Raw genomic sequence first — 12955 nt, 5'->3', positions numbered from 1 at the left:
TTGCAGGGACCTCCTCCTCCTTCTCTGAGCGTGCGCGCGCGTCTGTGTGCGCGCACGCACATGTGTGCGTGCGTGTGCGCGCGCGCATGCATTGCCCTGGCTCCCAGCTCTGGGCCAAGTCCTGTATGTCTTGTGTGCATAAGGACCCATAAAGGCCAATGGGCTGGTTTAAATTTCTAGGCTCTGATCTTCTTAAACCAGGACATGTGGAAAGGAAAGGGAGACAGACCCGAGCTTTAAGAAAACTTTGGCCTGGAATGTTCCGGTCAAAGTCCATGGACTCCTCTTCTGACTCCCAATCTGGGCCCTGAATTGCAGCAGAAAAGTGAGGCTAGAGGTTCTTTCCCAAGCTAGGATAGCACTTCCTCACTCACAGCCTTGAAAATCCTCATTTGTTTTATGTGAGGATGGAACAATGTGAAAATAACAGAATTCAAAGCAAACCGTGAACACAGCTCCCCGCTGTGCCTGTGTACACTCTGCCCAGAGTGCGGATGGGGGGGGGGGTCCTCTTGACTGAGCCACCTGGGACATCAGGTGCCACCATATTCCATCAGTCAGAGGAAGGGAGGGTGGGGTCCAGGACACCTGGTAAGTCCCCTGGATCTTCAGCTGCAGTTTAAACATCTGGGTCCTCAACTCAAGGGACCCAACAAAGCTGTGGCAGCTCAGCCACGCCACACGAAGTTCAACCAGAGCGGCTCCTGCTGCCAAGTACAAAATCCCATAATGCAGTCAGCAGGCGGGGAATGCCTGGCAATGCTGACCTTGAATGGCGGGGCTGGGGTGGAGGGGGACCTGGTAAACAGGGTCGCCGTGGGAGACTTAGAAGCCCCATCCTGGCTTTTCCGGGGCCACAGCGCGTCTTGCAAGAAAACGGTGTTTTCTGCCATTGTTCCCTCTCAGCGACACCAAGAGTACAAAGTCGCCCGGTCCTCCTCGCCCCGCCCATTCCCCCAGAGCCTCTCATTCAGAAGAACGGAAAACTCTGCCAAGGGCAGGACCTCCGACACCAGCTTCTGATGCCACGCAAGCTATTCTCCCCCGAAGCCTGGCGCCCCAGGGCCACGTGTCTGACCGCCTCGATTCTAAGGTTGAGCTTTGCTTCTAACGACGGGTTTTGCTCAAACGAGGGGAAAGGATGCCGCGAGCCATGTTTTAAATTATTGGTTCCCAAGGAAGAGCCGACGCCAGTAACGCACAGGATTGAAGGGGGACCCAAGGAACGGCAAACCGGAGTTCTCGGGGGTGAGGGGCGGGGAAGGCGTGCTTTCTCAGAGCCTGGGCTGGGTAGGGGGCGCAGGGGACACCCAGGCACACACACACGGACACACGCTCAGGTGCGCACGCGCGAGTGGCCTTCTGGCAAGGCCACTCGGTGTCCCCACCGCTCTCTCCGGCACGCGAATCGGCCCGGAACGGGAGCCAGGACTTACCGCCAGGACGCCCTGGGCCAGGAGCCCCACTGTCACAGCTCCCAGCAGTAGCCACCTGGATGGGAGAGGGGGGAAGAGCGCCATGAGTGTGCGGCCCCGGCTTGGAAATTCCAAAAAGCACACGCGCGCGGGACCCAGGGGATAGGCAGCAAGTCGCTTACCGCCGCAGGGCAGGGCGCGACGCCGCGCGCTGGTCTCGGTCCATGCTCCCAGTTCGGCCCCTCGGGGCTCCGATCCGTCCCTCCTAGCCTGGAAGACGAGACAAAGAGGGCTTAGCCCGGCTGGGGAGGGAGCCTCGTCGCCGCCCGCCTCCGTCTGCGGGACAAGGGAAAGCGGGGCGCGTCCCCGCCTCTTGCCGGGGGTGACCGGGAGCCGCCCCGCGACGAGGCAGGGGAGAGGGCAGCCGGCTGCCCACCTAGGCCCGGATGGGGCCGCTCAGCAGCCGCCGCTCCATCCTCTCCCCCTTACCACTCCGAGAGCCGGGCGCGCAGCCCGAGCTGCACGGGGCGCGCGAGTCTCTGCCCTCTGCCCGGGGCTCGGCGTCCCAGGGCCGCTCTTACCTCAGGCCCGGCTTCAGTGGCTGCCGCCCGCGCGTCTCCGCCCTCCAGAAGCGCCGCCTGCGGCACGAGCAGCGCAGCCGCCCTCTCGGCCTCCCCGGGCCGACCTCGGGCCCGCGCGTCCGCCCTCGGAGCTCCGCCGGGTCGGCGAGCGCGGGGCGCGGGGCGGGCAGCGGCGGCGGTGGGTACAGAGCGCGGAGCCCTGCGTCCCGGCGCGCGGCGGCCCCAATCCCCCGGCCGCGCGCTCCTGCCGCCTCTTACCCGCGCCGAAGGGTCCTCCCCCTTTGAGGCGCCGCCCGCCCCGCGCCGCTGAGGGGAGGGGCAGCGCCAACAAATTGGGGAGCTCGCCTGGTCGCGCTCAGGTCTCCGCCGCGAGCTGCCGCGCCCGGGACGGTGCGCCGCGCTCGAGTCCCGGCCCTGCGAGAGTGAGCCGCCCGCCGCCGCCCCCAAGAGCCCGGGCGCCGGCCTCCGCCGTCCGCCGCCGGTCCACGCCGCCCCGGGCGCGCCACCATGGGGCCCCGGCTCGGCGTCTGGCTCCTGCTGCCCGCCGCCCTCCTGCTCCACGAGGAGAGCAGCCGGGCCGCCGCGAAGGTGAGTCCCGGCCGGCTCGGCTCCCGGCGTCCCGCCCTGCGCCCCGTCGCCCCGCGCGGCCCCTTTGTCCCCAGCCGGAGCCGCCCTCCGGGCCCGGGGGTCGCGCACGGCACAACCGGGCGCACCCTCGCGGCCGGTCCCCGCCGGTGACCCCCTGGGGTGCGATCGCGCATCCATTAGGGAGCCTCCTTTGTTGTGGGCTGGGTAGGGGCGAGTCAGGGGACTCCTCGGGGCCGGGGGCGGGCGAGCAGAACTTGGTGCGCCCCGCGCGGGGTGAGGGTGGCCCGGGAGTCAGGGGGATTTGAACTCGCACCTCGGGGGCGCCTGGCCGTCGGGCGCCTTCACCTGCCCCGGGCGCCCGAGTGGGCCGGGGGCCGGAGGGCCGGACACGCGCGCCCCGTGCTGTTCGGAGCCCCACACATGTGCCCGGGAGTCGCTTTGGGCGTGTTTCTCTGGAGCTTTGGGGACTCTGGTGGTTGATGCTGAACAGTCCTGGGCCGTTTGCCTGGAAACAGCTGTATCTTTGCTTTCCCACGACTTTGCTGTCGCTGCAGCACGCTAAGGGACAGCAGAGGAGCTTTTCTGTCCTGCAGCTTTCAAACGTTTCCATACTCGACGCGATGACTTTGACTAATATAGTAAAAAAATTATAACCACATTATATTTGAGTGTGAAACCAAAATGAAACTCCATCTCATTGTTCTGTGCACAGATTGTTTTCCTAGTTTTCATTTCCTCCGGCTGTGCGCTTGCCCGGAAAGGATCTGGGAGTTCGGTTTGCACAAGTAAAGGCGTCCAGCTCTCGACGGTCCCTGATGTACTGGTGCTCTTTGCTTTTTTCCTTCCCCTCAGACGGAGTAGAAACCTCAGCGGTTTCCCAGTGTCACAGCCTTGTAGACAAAACCCTGGGAAGGTGTGCCTTCTCACACATTTTGCATCCCCCCTCCCCAAATATTTAAAAATGATGTTACTACTTTCGGCATTTCCCACTTACTCTTGTTTCACATCCTGATTTTGCTTAGTTAGTTTGTTTGTTTTTTGTTCTTTTCTTCTCTTCAGGAAGAATGATGCTCCCTGACTTCAGTTCATTGTATATAAATTGTTAACTATTCCTTGCCAGAATAAGCTGGTGATATGCACACATGTCTTGCCATAGAGAGTCAGGCTCTTTGCTGGCAGCTGGGTCACTAGGTATGGAAAGGCCTGATGATGACACAAGCAGCTAGCTTCAGATTGTTCCTCCCAGCCCAGAGTCTAGCCAGGCACCCTAGTCGGTTATTTAAACACCCTGTGGTCACGATGACAAAATACTTCCAAAAGAGGCAGCTCTAGAGCACTTTATTTGGGTCTAGAACTATTGACCCAGAGATTTAACATTTCCAAGGAGAGACGGCAAGGAAATGAGAGAAGGGTCTCTGTTTGGAAATACGAAGCTCTGTTTGGACTTGGATTTTCTGATCGATGATATTAGCAAAGCAAAGCCAATTATGAGAGCTGGCTTTTCAAATAGCCAGGGCTTTGAAGAATGAGCCCCTCAGTGAGTGGGAAATCAAACTCATTACTGTTGAGTTTGGGCTTATTTTACTTTCCTTGTACGTCCCTGTCCTGGCTCTGCTGTATCCTTCAAATCTCATGTCATGTTTTAAGAGACCTGGCACGTGGACACCCTCTGATCACCAGTTGACTTAATGGGTATTATCATTTTGCCATACTTTCCCTGGTTTATTCAGAGAGAGAAAATGTATTAATATGAACATGACTTATGGCTGTATAAGAAAATCCATTTAAAATAATATCTGGCTAATTTAAAAATTTGTCTCACACCATCAGTAACATTTTTTTTTTTTTTTTTTTGCTTACCTCCTTCCAAAATCAGCTGTTAGGGATACAAAAAAGTTGAAATAATTTCCATATTGATCCAAGCAGAATATCATTTAAAAATGCATTTTGAATGATAAGATGCTGCCAGTCAAACCCTAATTCAGAAGCCAATAAAAATGATTCTCGGATTACGTGCTTTTGTGGAGTATCTGAATCTGTGTTACCTGCACTGGTACACCCAAAGGTCACCTACTAGGTGCCAGGTAGAGATTGTACTTACTATTATTATTATTCACAGGAAAGGCTGTTTGATTTTATATTTGATCATATCTGCTATGGCCATACTGTTCACTTACCGGTGGGTGGATTTTCTAAGCCAGTGATTTTTTTTCCTACCCCCCACTCCCTTCCCCAACTTTGCTTTCTTTGGCAAGGACGGAGGAATAGGGTGCAGACCCAAGACAAAAACGTGCCCATAGTGTTATGATCGAGGGTCCTCGGTTCCGACTCACGCAGTCATGAGCTGAATGAATTCTTCCTTCTGCAGCCTCCAAACTCCCCCCTCCAGCTGGTCTGTTTGATGCTCCTTCACAAATTATTTTTCAGGATCAGAAATGTGAACTTTCGCCAAAGTGTGGTGATGCCCGAGTAGGGTGTTGGCATCTCCAGACCATTAGTCACCATTCTGAGACTGAATGACCTGGAACTCAAACGGATACTTAATTCTGATCTGAATGTGGACCACATTCTGCTGGGAATGTAATTTCAGAGAGAAGGCTGATTTTTGACTTCGTACCAGTGGCAGCGACATGAGCTCAGTGTTCAGGAGTGAGCTTGGTGAAGATACAACCTCAATCATTGTGTTCTTTGTGCGTGGAGCTGGGTGGGGATGAAGGGGAGAGCACCTCTGATACCACCCGGGAGAAACAGTGTGCCTAGCCTGTAGTGTGCGAGTGCACACTTAGAGAATTATTAGTGTGTGTGTTAATGGTGTAGTCACACACACACACACACACACACACACACACACACACACACAGACACAGAACAACTGTAGTTTAGAGACCGGAGGATCCTAAATGTTGTGTCTGCTCTGATTAAGCATGTGATTTCAGAGGACTTGGTAACCCCCTGCCTCAGTTTCCCTGGCAGATCTGCTCCCCTACCCTCATCCATCCTTCCTGCTTTCATCCCACACGTGGGCCTTGAGCACATCTTCAGGCCACACCCCCCGCCAGGCCGTGCATCAGTGAGTGGGGCCCACCCTCCTCCCCCAGGAAGGCTGTGGGCTCCTGAGAAGTACTGAGAAGGAAACAGGCAGATACAATTCAGGCTGGTAAACACTACAGTCAGGGTAAACCTAGGGCCATAGGAGCAGCTAACCTAGCTTTGGGGAGCGCAGAGGAAGCTTCCAGGAGGATATCCCACCTCTGACTCTGAGGAAGGAATGGGAACCATAGACCTGGCGTCTTGTTTTCATATGAATTGTCATGTGCATCATACTCAGAAGGTTGGATAACTCTTCCTTTGCCCTTTCACACACCAGGCTGTCTTTGCATGTAAAGAAGACCTTAAGGTTCCCTCCTTCGAGGTAGCAAGATGCCATTGCTTGTATGACTAACAGCCGTGATATCTGAACTTTCCCCTGGGAGGGGTGGAGACCCAAGGAGGTCTAGGAGAGCGGCGATAAGATGCCAGCTCAACCAAAGGCCCCCTCCGGAGGTGGCAGGTGGATTGGGATGTCTGCAGAGTTACAGCACGGATGACTGATTGTAGGCGGGAGTGCCTTTCGGAGCTGACCGAGAACACTTCCCCTCACGGGGGCAAGGGCATGGGGGAATTCACAAAACCCTGCATTATCCATTAACAGGACTGTCTTCAGATTTCTGGGAACTGGGGAGGATGGCCATCACTGAACAAGTTCGGTTATCTAGTTTAGAATTGGTAGAGATTTTGCAGACAAACTGAACCCACAGGTGACCCGCTGAAACAAATCCTTTTAGAGGTGGAGGGGGCGTCAATCAGTGAATAATTTACAGCACCTGTCTTGATGAGGCATACGATGTTTGTTCTAGCAGCGGTTCCAGAAACTGGACAAGCATGAGCCTCGTTAAAATGTCTCTCAGGCGGACTGGGTATTTTGAGTTCTTGAGCTCAAATAAGCAAAAGCAACAATAGAATGCCTAAAATAATATCATCAGAGCATTGTTCTTCTGTTATTAAACAACCACTAAGAAATGTCATCTGTGGAACAATACAAAAGACATATTCCTCCCATTCTTGTGCGCACAATGAAAAGATGTGAACCAGAAAATGGTTCAATCGTCAGTTTCTTTTGAGGAGTTTACCGCCTGAAGAATGACTCTGGGGTTAGCATTTTATAGTCCGGCACACGGGGACCGGTTCCGTCCTGTATTTCCCTCCATTGTTTTCCTGGTCTTAGTCCTGTGACATCAGTCTTTCTTGGGGTCCTTTCTGTTTCCCTGCTTCTCTGTTCTTCCTCTTCCAGAGCCCTCAGGGTGGGTGGGCCCTGGGGCTGGGCTCCAGCAGGCTTCTCTTTTTCTCCACCCTCCCCACCCCCATGATTTGTCAGCATTTCGTGAAGGGGACTCCAAACCTTTCCCTTGAACCCCAGTCTGGTCTCCTCACGTTCGCATGGAACATCTTGCCTCCGCTGTCCTGCTTTGATTGCAGACTTAGCAAATATGTCCAGAACCGAGCTTGCCACCTTTCACCAACCGACTCCCCTTCTTCCCAAGTGGCCCGTTTTTGTCGTTGATGCCCCAATATTACCTGACGCTCAACCCAGAGACCGTGGCTTCATGTGGAGGCCTCACCCTCCCCTCCTTTTTAACCTTCACGTCACCCAGGCACTCATTCCACCCTTCCTCCTTCTACCTGTGCCTCGGAGCCCCCTTGGCCGTCTCTTCCCATGGCTGCGACACCATTCCAGGTCTACTTGCCCTGTGCCAGGATCGCCACAAATCCCTCCCGCTCCTGCCCCCGTTTCAGCCTGTCTTCTCCCCAGCCCATTCCTCACGTTGTGCTGAGTCTGTCTTCAGCGATCCCGCTGTGACCACGTGATTCCTCTGCTCAGCATCTGACAGTGGCTACCTCCTGTCTGACCAAAAGTCTCCAGCTCTTTGGCTGGGTGGTCTTCATTTGTTCATTTTTAATAAAGACTTTATTGTTTAGGGCAGTTTCAGGGTCAAGGCGAAATTGAGAGGAAGGTACAGAGATTTTCCATCTACCCCCTGTGTCCCCACAAGAACGGCCTTGCCCACTATCAGCATCCCCCACCAGTTGGTGCGTGTGTCACAACTGATGAACCTACACTGACCCACTGTCTGTAGTTTACCTTAGGGTTCACTCTGAGGGTTGTATATCATTGGGTCTGGATAAATGTGTGATGGCGTGTAGCCATCATTATAGTATCACACAGAGTATTTTCACTGCCCCCAAAGTCCTCTGTGGTCCTGCCTCTTCATCCCCATCTCTCCCCAGACCCTGGCATTACTGTCTCCATAGTTTTGCCTTTTCTTGTAGCTGGAATCATACATTATGTAGATTTTTCCCATTGGCTTCTTTTTTTTTTTTAACATCTTTATTGGAGTATAATTGCTTTACAATGGTGTGTTAGTTTCTGCTTTACAACAAAGTGAATCAGCTATACATATACATATGTTCCCATATCTCTTCCCTCTTGCGTCTCCCTCCCTCCCCCCTCCCTATCCCACCCCTCTAGGTGGTCACAGAGCACCGAGCTGATCTCCCTGTGCTACGCGGCTGCTTCCCACTAGCCATCTACCTTACGTTTGGGAGTGTATATGTGTCCATGCCTCTCTCTCGCTTTGTCACAGCTGACCTTCCCCCTCCCCGTATCCATTGGCTTCTTTCACTTATTCATGCATTTAAATTTCTTCCGTGTCTTTGCATGGCTTGATAGCCCATTTCTTTTTAGCACTGCATAATACTCCGTGGTCTGCGTGGACCACAGTCTATCCACTCATCTACTGAAACACACCTTGGTTGCTTCCAAGCTTTGGCTGATTTTGAATAAAGCTTCTATAAACATCTGTGTGCAGCTTTTTGTGTGGACCTAAGTTTTCAACTCCTTTGGGTAGATACCAAAGTGCACAACTGCTGGATCATACGGTAAGAGTATGTTTGGCTTTGTAAGAAACCAGCAAACTCTCTTCCAAAGTGGCTGAGCCATTCTGCATTCCCGTCAGCGTGAATGAGAGTTCCTGTTGCTCCACGTCCGTGTCAGCATTTGGTGTTGTCAGTGCTTTGGATTTCGGCCACTCTGATGGATGTGTAGTGGTACCTTCCTGTTGTTTTAATTTGGCCTGGCTTTACATACCCTTCGCCACGTGGGTTCATGGACTTATCTGGTCTTCGTCTTCATACTCCCCAGCGTGCAGGGTGGGTAGTTGTCACGAAGGACTTACCTCTGTGTTCCGTGGAGCAGTGTCATCTCTTTGAGCCTCGGGTCCCTGATCCATCAAATGAGGACGACACAGCATCTGCAGACACCTTTAAGATGTTCAGAGAGGTTGTACGTGTGAAGCAAGTAAACCCTGAGAAGACGATAGCTGTTATCACTGCTACGTGGCTGAGATCTCATTGTCTCGTGTATGTTGGTTCAACACCCTTGATGATTTTGAGATGCTGGAGGACAGAGCTTCTTTGAAAAATGCCCCCACTGTCTGGGGGAGTACCTGATGCATGGAGGGAAGTCGTGAATTACTTGTAGTGGGTTCAGTGATCCTGCCTGGCTTTCTCTCTGGACCCTGGGGAGGCCTGGCGGGAGCTGAGTACCTGCTCCCGGAAACTATGTTGCATTGCTGACCCCGTAGCAGTTTTAGGCAACACAAAGGAAAGTAATGCCAAACGAAGGTGTTTCCTCTTAATTTGGAATTTGGAGCAGATATTCCGCCATAGACTAAACACGACTTGGAAATATACACAAGGCTGAGCTCTTTGTGTAAATAGTTTATTCCGTGGCTTAGTAATATTCCTGCTTTGCTGGGTTTGGTTTGTAGTCTGCACACTAGAAGAACATTTAAAGTCATCGGAGTTTTAAAGCTTGCTTGATTTGTGGTCAAGTAGAAGACAAATGCCAAGCGTCTGAATCAGATATTAAGGCAATATGTTACATGCATATGTGTTGGTTCTCTCGCTGGTAGAGGAGAATGACCCAGCGTCCTCATCTTTTCCTGCTCATCAAGACTTTGTTAGGAGTTTTGGAATTAACTGTTGTTTATTACTGGATACAGGTCTTTGTGTGCTGTGTGCATTTCTTTCTAATTCAGATAACATCAAGAGATGCTGGCTGTGACCTGGGAGAGGCCAATGTGATGTCAGCTGCCCTGTTGCCATTTCACCAAATTTTCTGACAGTTGGAGACCCATGGTAGAGTCACTCACACAGAGTTGAGCTGATTCAATAAACCTTGTCCAACTCAACGGAATATGTGGAGACAATATTCCTGTATTTGACATTTAATTGAAATTGTTAAAAAATTTTATTGAGTTTTGCTTTAGAAAATCAGCATATTCCTTTAGAAAATCAGCATATTCCTTTATGAAGAACAAAACTCAGGGTTTTATAGTTGGAACTCAGTGTTTCCAACGCTGTTTGCACAAGCTTTTCCCAGCTGCCACTCACACACCTAGAGCTGAAGAAGGCTCAGAGGATCGAGGTGCATGGCAGCCTGTGTCTTCACTTCAGAGAGATAGACACTCCTAACAGCCCCCCCGTTAGCATATGGGGCATCTTTGAGGGTGCTAAGTCAGCATTGGTTTCCTGTTTCAGAATGTTACAGATGGGCCCAATGATAACTATTGTGGTGTTTTTCCTTCATTTCTGTTAAAGAAATAACATTTATGCATATTTTAATCAGTGGCAGATTTGACTGCTACATCTCTAACAATACTTTATTTTAAAAGAGTAAGCATATTATTTTTGTAATAAGAAAAAGCAATCAAAATTTATTCTAAAATCCAGTTATCCTTTTATGTGAGTAATGACTTTCTCTTGAGCATGAGAGTTTTAATTTCCATAATTTCCATATCGTCCAAGAGCATCAGCTTGAAAATGTCATTTTTAAATACAAGCAACTCCTTTTCCTCATTAGCTTTGATTTTCGAGTTGCGTTTTGGCATTTTTTAAAGAATAAAACTTTAATGTCACGGAGTTATTTATTTATTTATTTATTTATTTATTTATTTATTTATTTGGCTGTGTTTGGTCCTCGCTGCTGCGCGCGGGCCTTCTCTAGTTGCGGCGAGCTGGGCTAATCTTCGTTGTGCTGCATGTGCTTCTCATCGCGGTGGCTTCTCTTATCACGGAGCATGGGCTCTAGGCGCGTGGGCTTCAGTAGTTGCGGCACGCAGGCTCAGTAGTTGTGGCGCACGGGCCTAGCCGCTCCATGGCATGTGGGATCTTCCCAGACCAGGGCTCGAACCCATGTCCGCCGCATTGGCAGGCGGATTCCCAACCACTGCACCACCAGGGAAGCCCGTCACGGAGTTATTACAGAGTTGCATGAGACTTATTCGCCAGGTCCAGACTGTTCTTGCATTAAAGCTTGAGTTAAGGTGATATTATTATCATTATTGCCTATAATGTGCAAAGTTTTATTAGGGAAAAAGGCTGCATAATTATAGTTTGGTCCATTTTTTTGGCAGTGTCCATTTGGAAAATACTTGATCTAACTATGTGTCTCAAATAGAAGCCATTGTATACTGTGGGAGAATTCAGCCTAACTCCAAGAACTCTAAAATGAACCAGGCAAAAGAAATGCCTGTTTCTCTACGAAGTTTGCATTAAACTCCTGGAAAGACAATTGCAGTGTTTCAAGTACATCCAGACAGGAACATAGCCCAGCGACACGCTCTGCCCGCATGGGGATCCAGAGAGGAACATAGCGCAGCAACACGCTCTGCCCGCATGGGGTGGCAGACACTTCATGGGAGCACATGGGCGCTGCTTTGAGTCCCAGCTCCGCCTCTTACAGCTGTGTGGACGTGTGCAACTTACTTCTCTCTCTGTCCACCTTTTGTCATCTGTAAAATGGGGACAGCAGTAGTGCCTCGATTCCAGGACAGGCATGAGGATTAAACGGGCTAATGTTCGTAAAGCGTTTATACCGTGCTGGCTGCATGCTCGTTAAATGAGCAAATTCTGAGGAATAAATAGCAAAGTAATTATATCATCAGGGCATCTTGAGGCTGGAGAAACACAGAAGGCCACCAGAGCAGTGGGTCTGGAACTGGAGCTCACAGCAGAATCCCCTGGAACGCTGGGTGGGACACAGACGCCCGGCCCCCCTCCCGGCCTCTCTGATGAGGGGTGCGGGTGCACCTGAGAATCGCATTTCCAACAGGCGATGCTGGTGGTGGAGGTCCGGGGACCACAGATCTCGTGCATTCTCTTCACTCACAGGGGCAGCCGCTTGATAGATGTGAGGTCCAGACACGCTGCTCTGGGAGAGCGGTCTGCACTCAAGCAGAAGCCGAGCCTTTGTATTTAAAATGGCTCTCCTGAGTCTGATGTTCGCTTTTTCTTGTTGGCTGTTGTTACTGCAGCACTTCCAGCCCTGGGGTGCTATCTGGGGGGTTAGGAGTGGGAAGGTCCTGATGCAGGCATGTGGGGCGCCAGGATGCTGGAGGAGAGGGCGTGGCCGATCGAAATGGGGACAGCTGGAGCTTGTCCTCTGTGGTCCTCCCGTCCCCATCAAGCCATGGGACATGGGTGTCCTCAGGATGATCCACTGTATGTCAGAGTTTTTCCATCTTTAAGCCTCTCCATCCTCACCGTGGCCTCTGCTGAGGGCGGGCTCGGTGTCTGTGTAGAGGCTGGTCGAGCCAGAACCCACTCAGGTTTGTGAACAGGACCCCCAGGGTGTGCCTTCACCTTCTTGCAGTGCCCACCCTCGCCCACCTCCTCTGAGCCTTGGCCTCCTGGGCCCCTGAATGAAGGATTCCTATTTTGTGTCTTCTTATGGCCACATCCATTTCCTGGAGATTATAGACCACTTGGGGTTAGCGGTTTAAGATGACTCGTGATTTTTGGTCAGGAAATGGCCTGTAAAATTAAGATGAACTTGCCAAAGCAGGAAGATGGGTTAGTGATGGGAAAAAATACTGCAATATGGGTAGTGCAGCCCCTGGGACCGTGTATTTCAGATAAGTACGCAGACCTGGTCCAGAATCAGCCCCAGTCGCTGATAGGCTGGGGGTGACGCACTCTTTACCACATGGGGTGAGCAGCAATCTTCTCGATTCATCCCTCATTCACACCTTATCTTTAACAAACATTTGTGCATGTAAACATTATGCTAACAACAGATGCTTCTTATCAGTTTGTTAAAGTAACTCTGAACAAATAGCTATTGGACATCTTAGTAATAATTAAAATTTGTTTTCCTAAATACCAGAAAATAATAAAAATTGTACTTCTTGATTCTGGAATTCAGGCTTTTAAAACTTTTTTTTTCTTTTAAAGTATACATTATGTATTTATTAAAGGCAGAAGAAATGTCTC

The 12955-nt window shown here is 51.3% G+C and overlaps 2 protein-coding genes across 4 annotated transcripts in view; one reads left to right on the top strand and one right to left on the bottom strand.

Annotated features, from left to right (window-relative positions):
- The window catches only part of COL4A2 (collagen type IV alpha 2 chain), a 176592-nt gene extending 174424 nt beyond the window's left edge, over nt 1-2168 (bottom strand). Inside the window, exons 1-3 of one of the 2 annotated variants that reach the window (XM_033843344.2) lie at nt 1997-2168; nt 1598-1685; nt 1437-1491 (exon numbers count right to left, since the gene is read on the bottom strand). In XM_033843344.2, the coding sequence (XP_033699235.1) occupies nt 1437-1491; nt 1598-1641 (99 nt within the window). In that variant the 5' untranslated portion in view covers nt 1642-1685; nt 1997-2168. Of the gene's footprint in view, nt 1-1436; nt 1492-1597; nt 1686-1904; nt 1926-1996 lie in introns of those variants that run through there. The other variant, XM_073795406.1, reaches the window with a different exon arrangement.
- A 198-nt stretch (nt 2169-2366) lies between these two features.
- Nucleotides 2367-12955, top strand: part of COL4A1 (collagen type IV alpha 1 chain) — a 146845-nt gene continuing 136256 nt past the window's right edge. For both annotated transcript variants that reach the window (XM_033843346.2, XM_033843345.2), the window contains exon 1: nt 2367-2584. In XM_033843346.2, the coding sequence (XP_033699237.1) occupies nt 2504-2584 (81 nt within the window). In that variant the 5' untranslated portion in view covers nt 2367-2503. The remainder of the gene's footprint in view (nt 2585-12955) is intronic.

Source organism: Tursiops truncatus, chromosome 18, assembly GCF_011762595.2.
Source record: "Tursiops truncatus isolate mTurTru1 chromosome 18, mTurTru1.mat.Y, whole genome shotgun sequence".
Classification (NCBI taxonomy): Eukaryota; Metazoa; Chordata; class Mammalia; order Artiodactyla; family Delphinidae; genus Tursiops; species Tursiops truncatus.
Note: the sequence above shows the minus strand (reverse complement) of the source record. Positions and strands in the feature narration are given on the sequence as shown.